Genomic DNA, 14023 nt, shown 5'->3' on the forward strand with positions numbered 1-14023 from the left:
CAATCTTATTTATTTTTTAAAATACAGATTAATAATTTCGCTCAGTAAGAGTTTACTTAAATCTCATGAGTTTACAATGGACCACTTGTTGATGCTATTTTCAAAAAAAACAACCAAGCTTGTTGGTTATATTGTCATTTCAGCAACAACGTTTATAACTTGTTAACATTCAGCTTGTGCTCACAAATCAAACCTCACTGTGGAACCGCACGTTGTCAAGAAGAAAGAAAACATTGCTAGAGTTGAGCAATCATACTGTGGAGAGAACATCATTCCAAAGAGAGTTCACCAGTTTTCAGAGAGAGAAGACAGTATTTATAGTGCAAATTATGTCTTGAATTTTTGAAAAAAATTATGAAGAAGGACTTGTTGTCAATAAAGCACATCAGTCCCAGTATCATCAGAGTATAACTCTTCAAGAGTTTTGTTGCCTAACAACACAAAAAGAACTAGGTCTAAAAAAAACTGGCCTGCACCAATATCTCTTAGCCAGAAACTTGGACACTGCCAAGAGGGTCACTGGTGTCCCTTTCTAATCATCACCAAGGAATCCAGGATGACATTGCAGCTATGAAAAAACGGTCGATTCTATTTGTGGACTACTGGGACCTGTCAGACCAGTCCCTTACCACAGGGTCTAGGACTGCTCCATCATTGACGCTTTCTCCTGGTCAAACATGGGACACTGCCTCGAGGAGCAAGTAGTCATCACTTCAAAAATACCTGGGAGGATAACTTGACAACCACAAGGAACCCAAACCACATTACCGACCAGTTAGAAACTGCTCCTCTACCACCATTGCCAAGGCAAGTGCAGCCATGTCAAGGAAACCAGTCAGAAAAAGCACCCGACGCCACCTAACTTTTTCATTACTTATCAACTGAAGAAAATGATTTGTATGATGCTCCTGGGTTACCACAGTATTATCTCCACTATCCACCCTCCCTCCTCCTCATCCAATTCAATCGTATCCACCTCCCTCCTCCTCCAATTCCATTGTATCCACCTTCTCCTCCTCACAATTCCCATCATTCCAAGTCCATTCCTTTTCTCGTCCAGTATCTCAACTATCCCAAAGTCCTCCAAGTCAAAAATGGTTCATGATATGTCAGAAGAAGAGGAAGACATTTATGAACAGCACCTGTTGTGGGTCAACTTGTCTATAACCAGAGGCTTGTCCACCTCCTTCCTCCCTCGTTCAATCCACTATTAGTCTCCCACACCATCACCACCATCAATGTCAACTTTACCATCCCAAAAAAAAACCTCCTGCTCCTCCTCCAACAAAAACCTCCAGCTCCTAAACCAGCTCCCAGTGATTCCTTCTGACATCCCCTCTTTCCTCCAAAGTCAATTCCCTTGTCTTCTACAGACAATACCTACTGTGAGTTAGAATATGCAATGAGAGAAAAACAGAATATAATTTAAAACATCAGAGTGTATTCTCAATTATGAATTCTCCAGTGATAGAATTAAATGAAGAAGATGAAGGACGAAAAAGAGGAAGATAATTTTATACTGCAATGGCTAATTTGGTACAAAAAGAAATGATCAAAAAAGAGGAAGAAGAAGAAGAAGATGAGGAAAGACGAAGAAGAAGAAGAAGATGAGGAGAAGAAGAAGAAGAAGACGAGGAGGAGAATATACTGTGATGGCTCCAGACCTATAGATTACAAAAGATTGTCATCACAAATTAAGACACTGATGAACCAATGGAAATTTTTTAGAGAAGCTAAAAAGTTTGAAGATGCAGCACAGGTACTCCCACAAACTTCCTCCAAAAATAACCATCCCAGAAATGCCATTGCCTCCGAAAAACAAAAACCACACCCTCATTGCCAAAACTCCCTCCAAAAAAAAAAACCATCCCAGAATTGCCTCCGAAAACAACCCAACACCTTCATTGCCAAAACTCCCTCCACAAGCTTACACAAGTTCATCAGGAACTATTAGCAAAAAATTGCTACTTTTGATGAAGTGAGAATGAAAACCACTCCCAAACATAAAAACATCAGCTCCTCGTCTTCCTCCACCCCTCCTCCTGAAGAGACAGCAGCAGGAGGTTTGTATGAACCAATTCAAATATGCACTGATGATGAACAATCGATATTTATTACTAACTTTTAATTACTTTTTTTTTGTGTGATTAAATTATAGACCAATGTATTAATGATGTTTGAAAACAAAGGTAACATTAGCATTTTGCTCCTAAAACCTTTTTTTGTCCAACTGAGGGATTGGTTGAAGATAGGTCATCCTTAATAGGTGTGTTTACACATTGTAAGGGAGTTTACATGATGTCCATTTAAGTAAATTAAAGCCTTTCAATTGAATATTTGGGATAATTTAAATTCACATGTAAGGATGCCTCTCCCAAAACGTATAGTACAGCACTATTATCTATTTCTACTACTCAGCAAGAACGTTTGTGTGGTTGCTGTGATCTCTTCTACAGACAATGGAAAGGCATAGACAGTCAGCTTCAGTTGATGAGGTATGGAGTACATTTTTTACTACTACTGCTCCTCAATTAAGTCAAAATTATGACAAAGCTATTGACAAGATGATACCAATATTGCCAAAATATGTTAGCAGATACTAGTCCAACTTTCATATACCAAATGATAAACCAAATCGTATGGCTCTATCAAAAACCGTAGGAACAGTCAGGAAAGCTCCACCCCCCCTCTGTCCCACCTCACAAAGTTGAAAAAAGTCTTTCTTCCTCTAATCTGCTTTCTGTGCTAAGACTCCACCTGTACCACGTATGAGAATGTTCATTACATTCCTTAGCTAATCAATCTCCTATACAAAAAGAGCTGGCTCCCAACCAAATCTACTAGAGACTCATCCACTAAACAGCAAAAAAGGAGAAGACCTCCACCTCCCACCCATACAATCGACACAGATAAACCAATGTTCCACCACGTTCCTCTAGACACGATGATGACGATTATGAAAATCTATGTTATTCCTAACAATATCTCAGCCTCATTTGTTAAAGCCAAGGAACTTGCCGTCTTCCGAATCCAAATCCACCTAATACTGAACATACTCCTGCCAGCAACTTAATATCAGGTAATTCGAATGGGGTACTTGTCAATTATCTCTCCACAATCTGATCTTACAACTACAAGATGATTCAGATGAAGAATACATGACTATCGGGTCACATCACCCCATACAAATGGTGGATGAAAGAGAAGATGATTATGTCAATATGACAATCATCACATCAACCAATCAAATAAGTAATGAAAAAAGGAAGACTATGTTAACATGATATACCATTACAATGATTACAAAAAAGGAAAAATTACAAAGAAAGGTGGACAAAATAAGAAAAGGCAAGTGACAAACAACTGGATTACAACAAGGTCAAAGCGGATCTGCCTAACATCATCAAATTCCTTGACTACTCAAGTCAATAACACACCTGGTGTAAATGGTCGTATGGAGACACGACAATTGCCTGCACTATCTACAAATCCAGAGTCTTATACCAGTATGTATGTGGATTTAGATTCTTTATACAACCAAAAAGGCAGTACATCAATATGTTGATCGGGATATGTTATCGTCACCAGATGAAGAGTATGTAGAGATCGTACTACCACAACAAAAAAGCCCTTGACTAGCCACCCCTCCCACCTCGCTATGATAATTTTATAACTCAGGATGATTCAATTTATGCTACCATACCAGACATCTGACTAATCATAATATTTGATTGTTACTGTTTTTATTTTATTGTAGTGTCTTATAATAATAACAACAACAATAACAATAATGTATCATTGTGTTAAATGCCAAATTGAAATGGTGAGGTAGTCCCCCCTGTCTGGCCAACATAAGAGGAAGTCCATATGAGGTCAACATAATGTTTTCAGCCACAGCTTAAATCACACAGCTGTCATTGAGTAGCTGGAATTTTGTCGATGTACATTACAGAGGATTATATTATTTCCTGGAATTTTAATAATACATTATTTTGGTGCCAATTTGTAGTAAAAAAGATATGACACCACTAATAGTAATTATTAATGTTATTAGAAGTAAGTGGAAGGTACAGGAAAAATAACACAATAATACGACAATTTGTTTTACTAGCCAAGATTTACAGACGTCTAGTTTTGACTGATGGTTACAATCTTGGACCTACGAAGGACAGTTTTATTGGCATCTCTCCAAAGTAACGATATTTTTTAATTCAAAGAATATCAGTTGTTAGATGTGACAGTTAATTGATATTTATACTAATTGTGATATAATAGGTATATAATTGAATTGTCCTTAAATACCAAATATTGGAACTAATGTTGCTTCATATTGGTAATATGTTGATTTAGTATAAGACTATCTAACCTCTGGTTTTATCACCTCTTGACGTATGATACTACTTTACATATGAATAGTAATTAGTTATAATGTGACAGTCTAAACTATGATATGAGGTTATATTGTTACTTAAGATAAGTAATAATAATAGCATATTATAATTAATTCAGACATAATTACAAAAAGTACATTACAATGATATACCATTGGTAGCGTATTGTAAAGAGTGATCATGCTTGAAATAATATCTTTCACACATGCCAATTATCTCGATAAAAGCATTTGAAAGAGTCCGACATAGTGTGGGGTGAATGCTAAAAAAATGCATAACAGACTCAAATGGGTTCCTTTGTACTCAGTCATCCTCTTATAATAAATTAAAATACCACTCATATTTTAGACTGTTCTGAATAACTAGCTCGAGGATGGCTGCACAACGTATATTGGTTGGTTTGTATAATTACATAGTGTTTGTTTGCTTTTTGAAGTTAACACCGACAAAGACCAGTATACCAGTTCTACCACGCCCTATTAAAGAGGCCTACAAGACAGCAGTAATCAGTAACTGGTCTCAGTTTTAAGAGAAGTCTGTCTTGCGACAACCTGCTGCAATTAGGTGATAAATTTGGAGATAAAAGAACTCGTCTGAGCCATTTTGCAGCCAACAACAGCAGCTATGATAGCGACAATGGAAAGACTCCCGTTCACTCAGCTATTCCAACACAGCCAGACTCCAATGACTGTTCGTTCTCCTCCACTCCAATCGCCAACTGCAGCAGAAACTTACCCTTCAGTTAATACAACATACCATACTCTTCTCATCCAGCAGATAACATGCCTTATGCTGTGCAAGCCTCAACTTCGACTTCAGCAGCAAGACCTGGTGTTAGTCCTTGCTCAGTGCAGAGCCCTCCACCTCCTCCCTATCAAAATGAGCTCCTAGATCCAACTGGTTCTCTCTACATTAACCATTCATCATCAATGCAAGCTGCATCTATGATGCCTGTCTCTGGTCATCCTCCAACTTGTCGTACACTTCCTACAACAGACTGTCCTCCTCCACTGTTGGTACCAGTGTGATTCCATCTTCAGACAATCTTCCAAAACCAACATCACCTGTCATGACTGCAGGGACTCCCAATGCCACCAGGTATGCTATAGCTCTTTCTTTTGCAACTATAGTTTGCATAACTAATTAGGTTACAAACATCTCAATGTAGTTTTGTCTTGTCATGCATTAAAGAACTGAGCTCTGGTTAGCCTAGACCCTCCTCTTTATGGTCTGACTAAATGAAAGAAACCACTTCTTACAAATGCATCAATTCCAAATATCCATCAAAAATTTTGTGAAAACAAGGCAACAACTGTTAGTATACTTAGTCTTTTAATAGCCTCCCACAAGATTAGCTCTGAAAATAAAGCAAGCAACCATGAGTAAATGCCAGAATCTGCGTGACTGGCTTTGTTACAAAGCTGTGGTCTTGTACTTGTTGGAAACCAATATTTCATGCAAAGTGATGTTAATTTTATCGAGTAAAACATTTGTTCGTGCATGAAATTGTGATACATTGGCTTTTAGATGAATAACATATGATTCATAGATGAACATACACGACAAAACAGGTGTTAAATATACTAATGGGCCGTGACATTGATATGTTGTAGTTTAAATCATTAATAAACTTATCAGTCCTCTTTCTAAAGTGTCAGGTCACTCACTACATAGGTATTTTGTTCAAAAATCTTTCAACAACAACCTGTGCATAACAAACTGTTCATATTCCACCTCCCACAGTAGAATAAGCAATGTTGTTATGATAGCAGCAAAACATATCAAGACTGTTTGCTAGCTAAGAAAGTGCATAGCTGTGGTTTTAGGATCAGGAGTAAATATAAGTACTTTTATTTACAACCATGATAGCAAGATTCTAAAGCACTACAATGGCTCCAATGAAATCAATGAAAACCCTTTGTAGAAGTTATAATTCCCTTTATGTGGCTTGTCTCTCTCCATAACTCAAAACACCTGCCTTTGAGTTAAATCCTTATACTCCTTTCTCTCCCACTCATATGACAAAATATGTCAATACTACAATTCTGTTTGTTTTTTCGACCAAAGTCAGTTATGCATTCACAGATGCCATGCCTCTATGTACAATAGTATACTATATTATATGCTTAGCCTAGTGATGTTGTGGTATTGGAACCATTTAATTGCATGACACTTAACTGTTTTCTCTCTCTTCCTCTTTTCTTCAAATAGGATCAAATACAATTCCTTCTCCTGGACCTGCCAGACTCAAGAAACAAAAAAAAGATCGTAAACCACGCACACCCTTTACTAGTACCCAATTGATTGCTCTTGAAAGAAAATTTCGACAACAACGATATCTTTCAGTTGCAGAGAGAGCAGAGTTTGCTGAATACCTTAACTGACTGAAACCAAGTTAAAATATGGTTCCAGAATCGACGTGCTAAAGAAAAGAGACTTAGAGAAGCTGAAGCTGAAAGAGCTGCTCGTAGCTTAGGAATCCCTCTTTCATATGCTCATGCTTATCACACAGACTTACTACATAATCCATTAATCCCGGGTTCAGCTGTTCCACATTCAATGCCATTACAGTCATCAACAAATCTTGGGCTGTTTCAACAGGGGCCTCTCATAGCTTCTCCTCCAGTTCCACATACTCCACATTATCCTACAGCTCAGCCTGTTCTCTTTCATCCGCCTCCTGTGAAATACGAAGCTCATCATCACTCTGTTGCTACATCAACCTTAGGTTTAATGATGGACCCAAATCGAACAATAGGACATATGCCACACACAACTATATCTTGACACAAGTTATTACTCTCCTCATTTTATTGTACAACTATGTATACAAATTTATTATTTTATAGACAAGAGGAACTTTTTAAATAGCCCCATTAATAGATCATCAATGTTCAATCATTATTCACAAGTATTTAATACACATTATTATTACATATTGTACTATAATTCCTCACACAAAGTCTTATTTATTCCAGAAAAAAAAGTTGTCTTTTTTGACATAATGAAACCACATTTGTTACTCATTATTACTATAAGAAATATGACCTAAAGTATAACATACTTTTTTTAACCAATTAAGGAAGTTGTTGCATGAGTGTGTAGTAGTTGTACTCAACAAATATAAGTGGATACAATTAGTATGTTCCACACTATAATTTATCCATCCTCCTTGTTGAGTAGCGGTAAGCCCTTGTTTATTGGTGGGTTATGAATGTAGCGACGTACGACTGGTTTATCATAGTGTGCTAGTAGTGATTTAAAACAATGTATCGAGTCTTTGTTCCCCCACTGACCATCAAAGAAAATCCAGCTACTTTGAAGTATCATTCTTAACTCTCTGACTACAAAGACAGTGTTGTTATGAGAAATCAAAAAACTAAGTTTAGAAGCCCCCAAGAACTGAAATACCAAATAAAATACTCCATGTTCATAGCTTTGTATTGTATGGCTTACACTCAATATGGAATCCTGCATGTTGTTGGATGGTTGTTCCAATGATGAAGTATATCAACCTCAAATACTTGCCCCAGTTATAGAGTATCACTCTTACCATAACATCCTAATACCACCTCATGAGTACATGTGATATATTGTTTGTTGGTGGTGTGTAATGTCCATTGTCTTGTTAAGTAGTCTATTTACTTGATAGAGAAGCATCTATTATAAATAAATTAGAAACCATTTTAAGAGCGTGTTTTAACCTTTATGTTCTGTCAAACAAAGTGTAGGAGATGTGGAGGATTGCTTTAAGTTGAGAGTGTTGGGATGCTAACAAGATAGCTTATTAGTGACCCAAAGAGCTCGCAAATTGACTAAACACTTACCAGCAAACAAACTTGGCAAACAAAGAAATTGTTCATTAGAAACCTCACATGGTTCAGAGTCAAATAGTATTATATGTACTGACCACATTATTACCACTTTCTGATATTACATTTGCAAATATTTGAGGACTAATTTTAGCTACAGCCAATTAATGTTTTTATGCTCTCTCTCCTCTCAAAAGCTTCCTCTTCGACCACAGTAGCTTTGAATTGGTCACACCTAATCTTGCATTAACCTGAGCAACCAAGTGTGGTGGTTTTTATCTCATCCATTTTTTATATGGGGTGGGTGTTTGGGTGAAGTCAGTCATGTACTACAAACCACTGGACATTAGTTTACATTATAACAGCACTTAGTAAACAAGATGTTGTTGGACGGTGCATAGTTTTTGATAAAAAGTATGGTGGCGTGAAAGATTGAACATCATTAACTGTCAAGAAAATTGCTAACATATCTTTGTGGCATTGCTGAACAACAACAAGATTGGTGGTGTACATACCAGAGGATGTCTCATCACTATATAAACCACACCTCCACATACAGCTATTTCATTAAGTGTTCTTGTTTGCTATGGTAACATGTAATAAAAATACTTTTAAGTGGTTTTACTACAATACTATTTCCTTTTAAATAACAAATGGTCAAATAATAAGTACTAGATACTGATAATACATTGTTGAGTTACTCTCTCTGTTTTAACAGTTCATTTCTAATTACATTCTTGTGTGATTTTTGGCACTTAATAAGTCTCATTATCATACCTAGCCAGGGGCTACAATGGCTGAATGTCTTAAGTCTTGTAGTAAATGCTGTCTCTGGAATTTCACTTATTCCCAATTTGTTTTTTGCCATAAAAGCTGGAAAGCCTTTTCATTTACACCAGTGAGTAATATTATACTTGATTCAATACATCATAGTTGATCTCTTTATAGTGGCTACCTTACTCCTATAAATTCCAGTGGGTATATGTTCTCTATCGATGGGTGTTGGCTCTCTTATTTTTGGCTTGGACTATTTTATCAGGTCTAGCTCCTGAAAATGGTGGCCCATTGTTTTTCATTTTCATGACTAATTGGTCTTACCTTGTGTGGGTGAGCTATCTCATTTGGAGTGCAATATCAGTTACAGTAACTTATTTTGGGGTTTTGCTGTTATCAAAGAAGTACAAGGAACAGCTTAAAGAGAAAGAACAACATCGTTTTCTCGTGAAGTCATATTTGGTTCTCGGTCTTTATCAACTGGTTGTTGTGGTATAAAAGAAGATAAACTTTTTGGTATCAGAAAATTCATTGGTTCTTACATTTTCTGGGAATTGATGTAGTTATTGCTATTGTTATATTGTCTTGGGTGGTAATCTATGATCCTAATGATAATAGAGGCTATGACTATTTTGGTGGTGTCAATTTAATGACTCATCTCACAATGGTATTGCAGCATTGGTTGATATCTTTGTTACAGCTATCCTGTAAAATTTCTCCATTTTGTTTATCTCATAGCATTTTCTGGTGCATATTCTGCTTTTAGTGGTTTCTATTTCATAGCCAATGGTACAAATGTACAGGGAGAACCTATATTTATTCTCTAATTAATTATGGAGAGACCCCAGGCACAGCTGCCACTTTAGTTGTGACTATATCTCTTCTATATTATCCACTAATACATATAGTGGTGTTTGGGATAAGTCCTATTAAGGGAAGGATTACTCTATTTATATCAAAAGTATTGTTGTGTCGCTACTGAAGATGAAGACAAAGAAACATGGAGCTCTTTTAGTCAAAGCAGAAGATATAATGAGTTGTTATGCAAGATATTAATTGCTTAAAGTCCATTTTATTTTCATAATTATAAAATAATTTTAATTATTGCTTTTTGATTAGACAATTTTGTATTACTAACCAACCCTCGTTTTATTGGGAAATTCTCTCTAGGATTAAGGGACTCCTCCTGTACACCTGTTGTAGGGTTTTTTTGATCTAGAAAATTATATCAACAGTTACATACCTTCTTGTTCATATTAATAGCAACCTATTACCACTAGTAATTACTCTCTACATACCTACTAATTATGTATTAATTATTAGACATTTAAAGGAGACACACACTTCTTACCTTTGTTCTCTAGTTTGCTTGAAATGTGACTCTTACTTAATGCAGTGAACAGGCTAAACAAGAGTTAATTAGATGTGTGGGTGTGTGGCTCTTTACTTGCATCAATGTCACTTCATCTTCCTCCTGTACTGCTCTGTTGAGAACAGCTTGAATAGTGGGAGCAACAAGGGGGGGTCCTTCATAATCACAAGTTGTTCGGGTAGGCATGTCTAGATCTAATCTTAGAATATTCTCTGCCTATTAATAATTATAACACACATATATTAATAAGTGAATACAAAGATGTACCATGTAGTATCGACATCACCACTGGCCAGCTGCTAGCTTGGCTAAGGAGGTCAGAGGTCGTATTGGTATCATCTATAGAAATTGGGCGAGCAAGAGGAACTTGGCTACTACAAGTATTATAAATATAATACCCCTGTAATTAATGAATTATAATTGAACCTGTTATATTCAATGGGAGTCAACATCCATTGCCCTTCTTCATAATAAGCTCTTTTGTTGAATCTTCTCACTTTCTGTATGAGTATGAAGTTTTCTACAATCAACTGACGTAATTTGAGTTGTTTCTCAAGATCTTCTAATTGCTGTGATAATTCTTCTCTCATTCTTGTTTGCTCTTCTCGATATTCCAATATCCTCAGTTTGAACAATTTGTAATTTATGTTGCAGCTAATGATATATCATATAACACTGTGCTAATAAACTTGTACATACTTTCTTTAATTTTTTTCTTTTATCAGTTGCCTCTTCTGAAGAGACTGATAATTACCCTGAACTTCAACTCTTCCTCCTCTTGTGCTTCAAGTTGCTGTTGAATTTCACGTTCAGTTTTCTGAGAGAGAGAGAGAGAGAGAGAGAGAGAGAGGTTTGACATATGTCTAACATCAAGAGAGAGCAACAAGGTCATACTAATTACTATAACAAGTAATGGTTCAGCAGAAGCCAAGATCATAGTGAGAAGCCAACTATATTAATATAGTTGACATATATTATATCATACCTTTTGTTCAATCATGGCTTGACGTTGATTTTCTAATGCCTTCTTCTGTTCACTTTGTCTGTCCATTATACCTCCACCAGACAATAATTTGCTCTCCATTGCTTTTAATTTTGGATGATAATTGATCTCGTTTTTTTTGTTCCTTTTTTATTTGAGTAGCCTTTTTTTCTAATTCACTAACTAATCTTTCACGTTCCTAAGAAACCATTAAAATGTAATAAACAGATTTACATAGTAGTATATGTGTGTATTACTTCTGACAATATTTCTGTATTTTGAAGTATAGACTGTTTATCTTTTTCTAACTTGACTTGCATTTTCTTGTAATGTATCTGTCACACATTCTTCCTCATCTTCTCCCTCACTTTCCTCTTCACTCACACTCTATCACAACTTATAACAATTTATCTCCTTAATTAAAGGGTCTCACCCTCTCCCCATTTCATTAACTCTCTTCGTTTTCTTTTTCCTCTACCTTTCTTTTTTTCTTTTTTCTAAAGCTTCTTTCAAACGTATTAAAATCTCCTCTTGATATTCTCGCACACAGCATCTTTGGGGTCTTCATTTATACGAGGTTTATTCTTATATTTTTAGCTCTGTTAGCATATCTATAATAATAATAAAAATATGATATCTCTTGTTAGTACCCTACCTCAATGTAGTTAATGTTTCATCGTAATTGTAAGAGGCTGCCCCTGTAATTATTGGTATTACTAGTATAAATTATCTAGTCCTTACCACATTGGCTATCATAATTGTTTTAGCATTGCCTCCAAGTGAGTCTTGTAGAGACGAGTTAACTTAGAGTCTCTGTAAGGAATATGAGTGCTCTTACTATCAACCTAATAAAAATTAATGAAAATGTAATGTGTTTAATATAATGGATATAAGACTGACAAGAGCTGATATCACATTCCCCAGAGCTGAAGAGATAGATTGATTTTGGTTGCTTCTTAAATCGTTCCCCCTATCATTATTATTGTTAATTAACTTTAATTAGAGGGGTCTCTTACTGTTGATTTAGTTTTGGTCTGTCTTTCACTACCTGCCTAAATCAACCAAGTTGAGTTTACCAACTCTAATATGATCCTCACCATCGTCACCTTTCTAATAGGAACAAGAGATAATCATATATTACTGAAGTTTATAACATACTGAAGATGACTCACTGTCACTATAAATATAGCATGTGTAACGAGAAATAATGCTTCATTCATGTCTGTACGACTGGAAAGAGATAGAGAGAGTGTGAACATTCCAATAAACTCTAATGTTAACATACCCTACTTGCTTCTGTTCTGATTAACAATATTCATAACATGTTCAATTTCTTTAACACTTTTTGCTACAAAGATGACAAATCTTTCACATATATCCATTATCTGGACGCTCTTTCAATTCTAGATGTTGCTTCTGATCTTTGATAGAAGATCTCGAATTTCCTCCTACTGAGACAATTCACTAACATTAACTAAACTCTCTTTACCTGGTATTTTCAGATAGGAGATGCTCTCACTAAATATTGCTGTATAAAATATGAAGATGAGTAATAGTAATCTATTGCTATTTACTTTGATTTTCTGACTGACCTAATGTGGTGAATATCTGATAAATGAGTTTGTATCACACTCTCAATTCTCGGTCACTACGGATGTCCTCCATGTTTATTTCTTGCCCGGTACCTACTGTCTGTCCATATGCGAATATTGTTCCTAAATGGACAGACTGATATGTAAAAGAATTATCAGTGGATTCTCACCATTATAACCTTCTAATACTGCATTTACAATTGTACGAACTGTCTCATCATACAAGTCTAACTGTTTTGAACTGTATATATGTAGGGTCACATGATAGTTATGTTAGAATCACATGACCTAACTCACTTCCAGTTATAAACACAATCAAATGTGAATTACCTCGGAGATCTGTCAACTGAGCTTTAGGATTACGTAAGAGGACTGTACCACGAGCTATATCCTACTACAACTCAGAGAGAGAGAGTATCCCTTGAGCAAAATTTAATATTTAATCTACCTTGAATAACCAGCATCTTCCTCAGTTTTTGACAGAGGGCGACACCTAACGACTACCTTAACACTTTCCTGAGCGTTAGACTTAATGTAGAGAGAAATAATAGCTAACGTACTTTGCCTGGATAAACCATACTTACCATTCTCGTGTTTTGTTTGTTACTATGGTAACGGAGTATGTTGGCATAATTAGATCATCATTACGTTTTTAATTAATGATAGTCTAACAGTTAATCAATGAATATTGCAAACTGTTTATAATTCTCAAAATATTAAATTATCACACAAAGACCGTTTGATATATATAGTGTGTTTATTATTGGTTAGTCATATATATAGGATAGAAAAGGATAGTATGTGTGGGTGTGTCACAAGGACATATATCCCTTTGTTTCATTTAGTTCATTGTCTAGTAGTAAGAGGTCAACAAAAACAAGTGATAATGATTGAAAATTATATTATGGATTAAACTATTGGGGGTGGAGTCTTATTATACAATCCAGATGTCTCACTTCCATTACATGGTAATAACTGTAGATTGAAGAGTAAGACATGATGGAGTGTATTTAGGAGACTTATGTTCTCTAGAAAAAGCATGTGTGGCATATAGACCTGCTGCCATAGTGGACTGCCGTCTAAACTGACACATGACTTCA

General features: G+C 35.8%; 1 protein-coding gene and 1 pseudogene across 1 annotated transcript; one reads left to right on the forward strand and one right to left on the reverse strand.

The window, feature by feature from the left end:
* Positions 1-5173: 5173 nt before the first annotated feature.
* LOC121366439 (homeobox protein MSX-2-like) lies at positions 5174-7178 on the forward strand. Its single transcript, XM_041490890.1, is given in 3 exon segments — positions 5174-5369; positions 6603-6780; positions 6782-7178. Coding segments are annotated over 3 exon segments (771 nt in total).
* Positions 7179-9952: 2774 nt separating this feature from the next.
* Positions 9953-13554, reverse strand: LOC121366438 (annotated as a pseudogene).
* Positions 13555-14023: the final 469 nt, after the last annotated feature.

Source organism: Gigantopelta aegis, unplaced genomic scaffold (genome assembly GCF_016097555.1).
Source record: "Gigantopelta aegis isolate Gae_Host unplaced genomic scaffold, Gae_host_genome ctg5708_pilon_pilon, whole genome shotgun sequence".
Taxonomy (NCBI): Eukaryota; Metazoa; Mollusca; class Gastropoda; order Neomphalida; family Peltospiridae; genus Gigantopelta; species Gigantopelta aegis.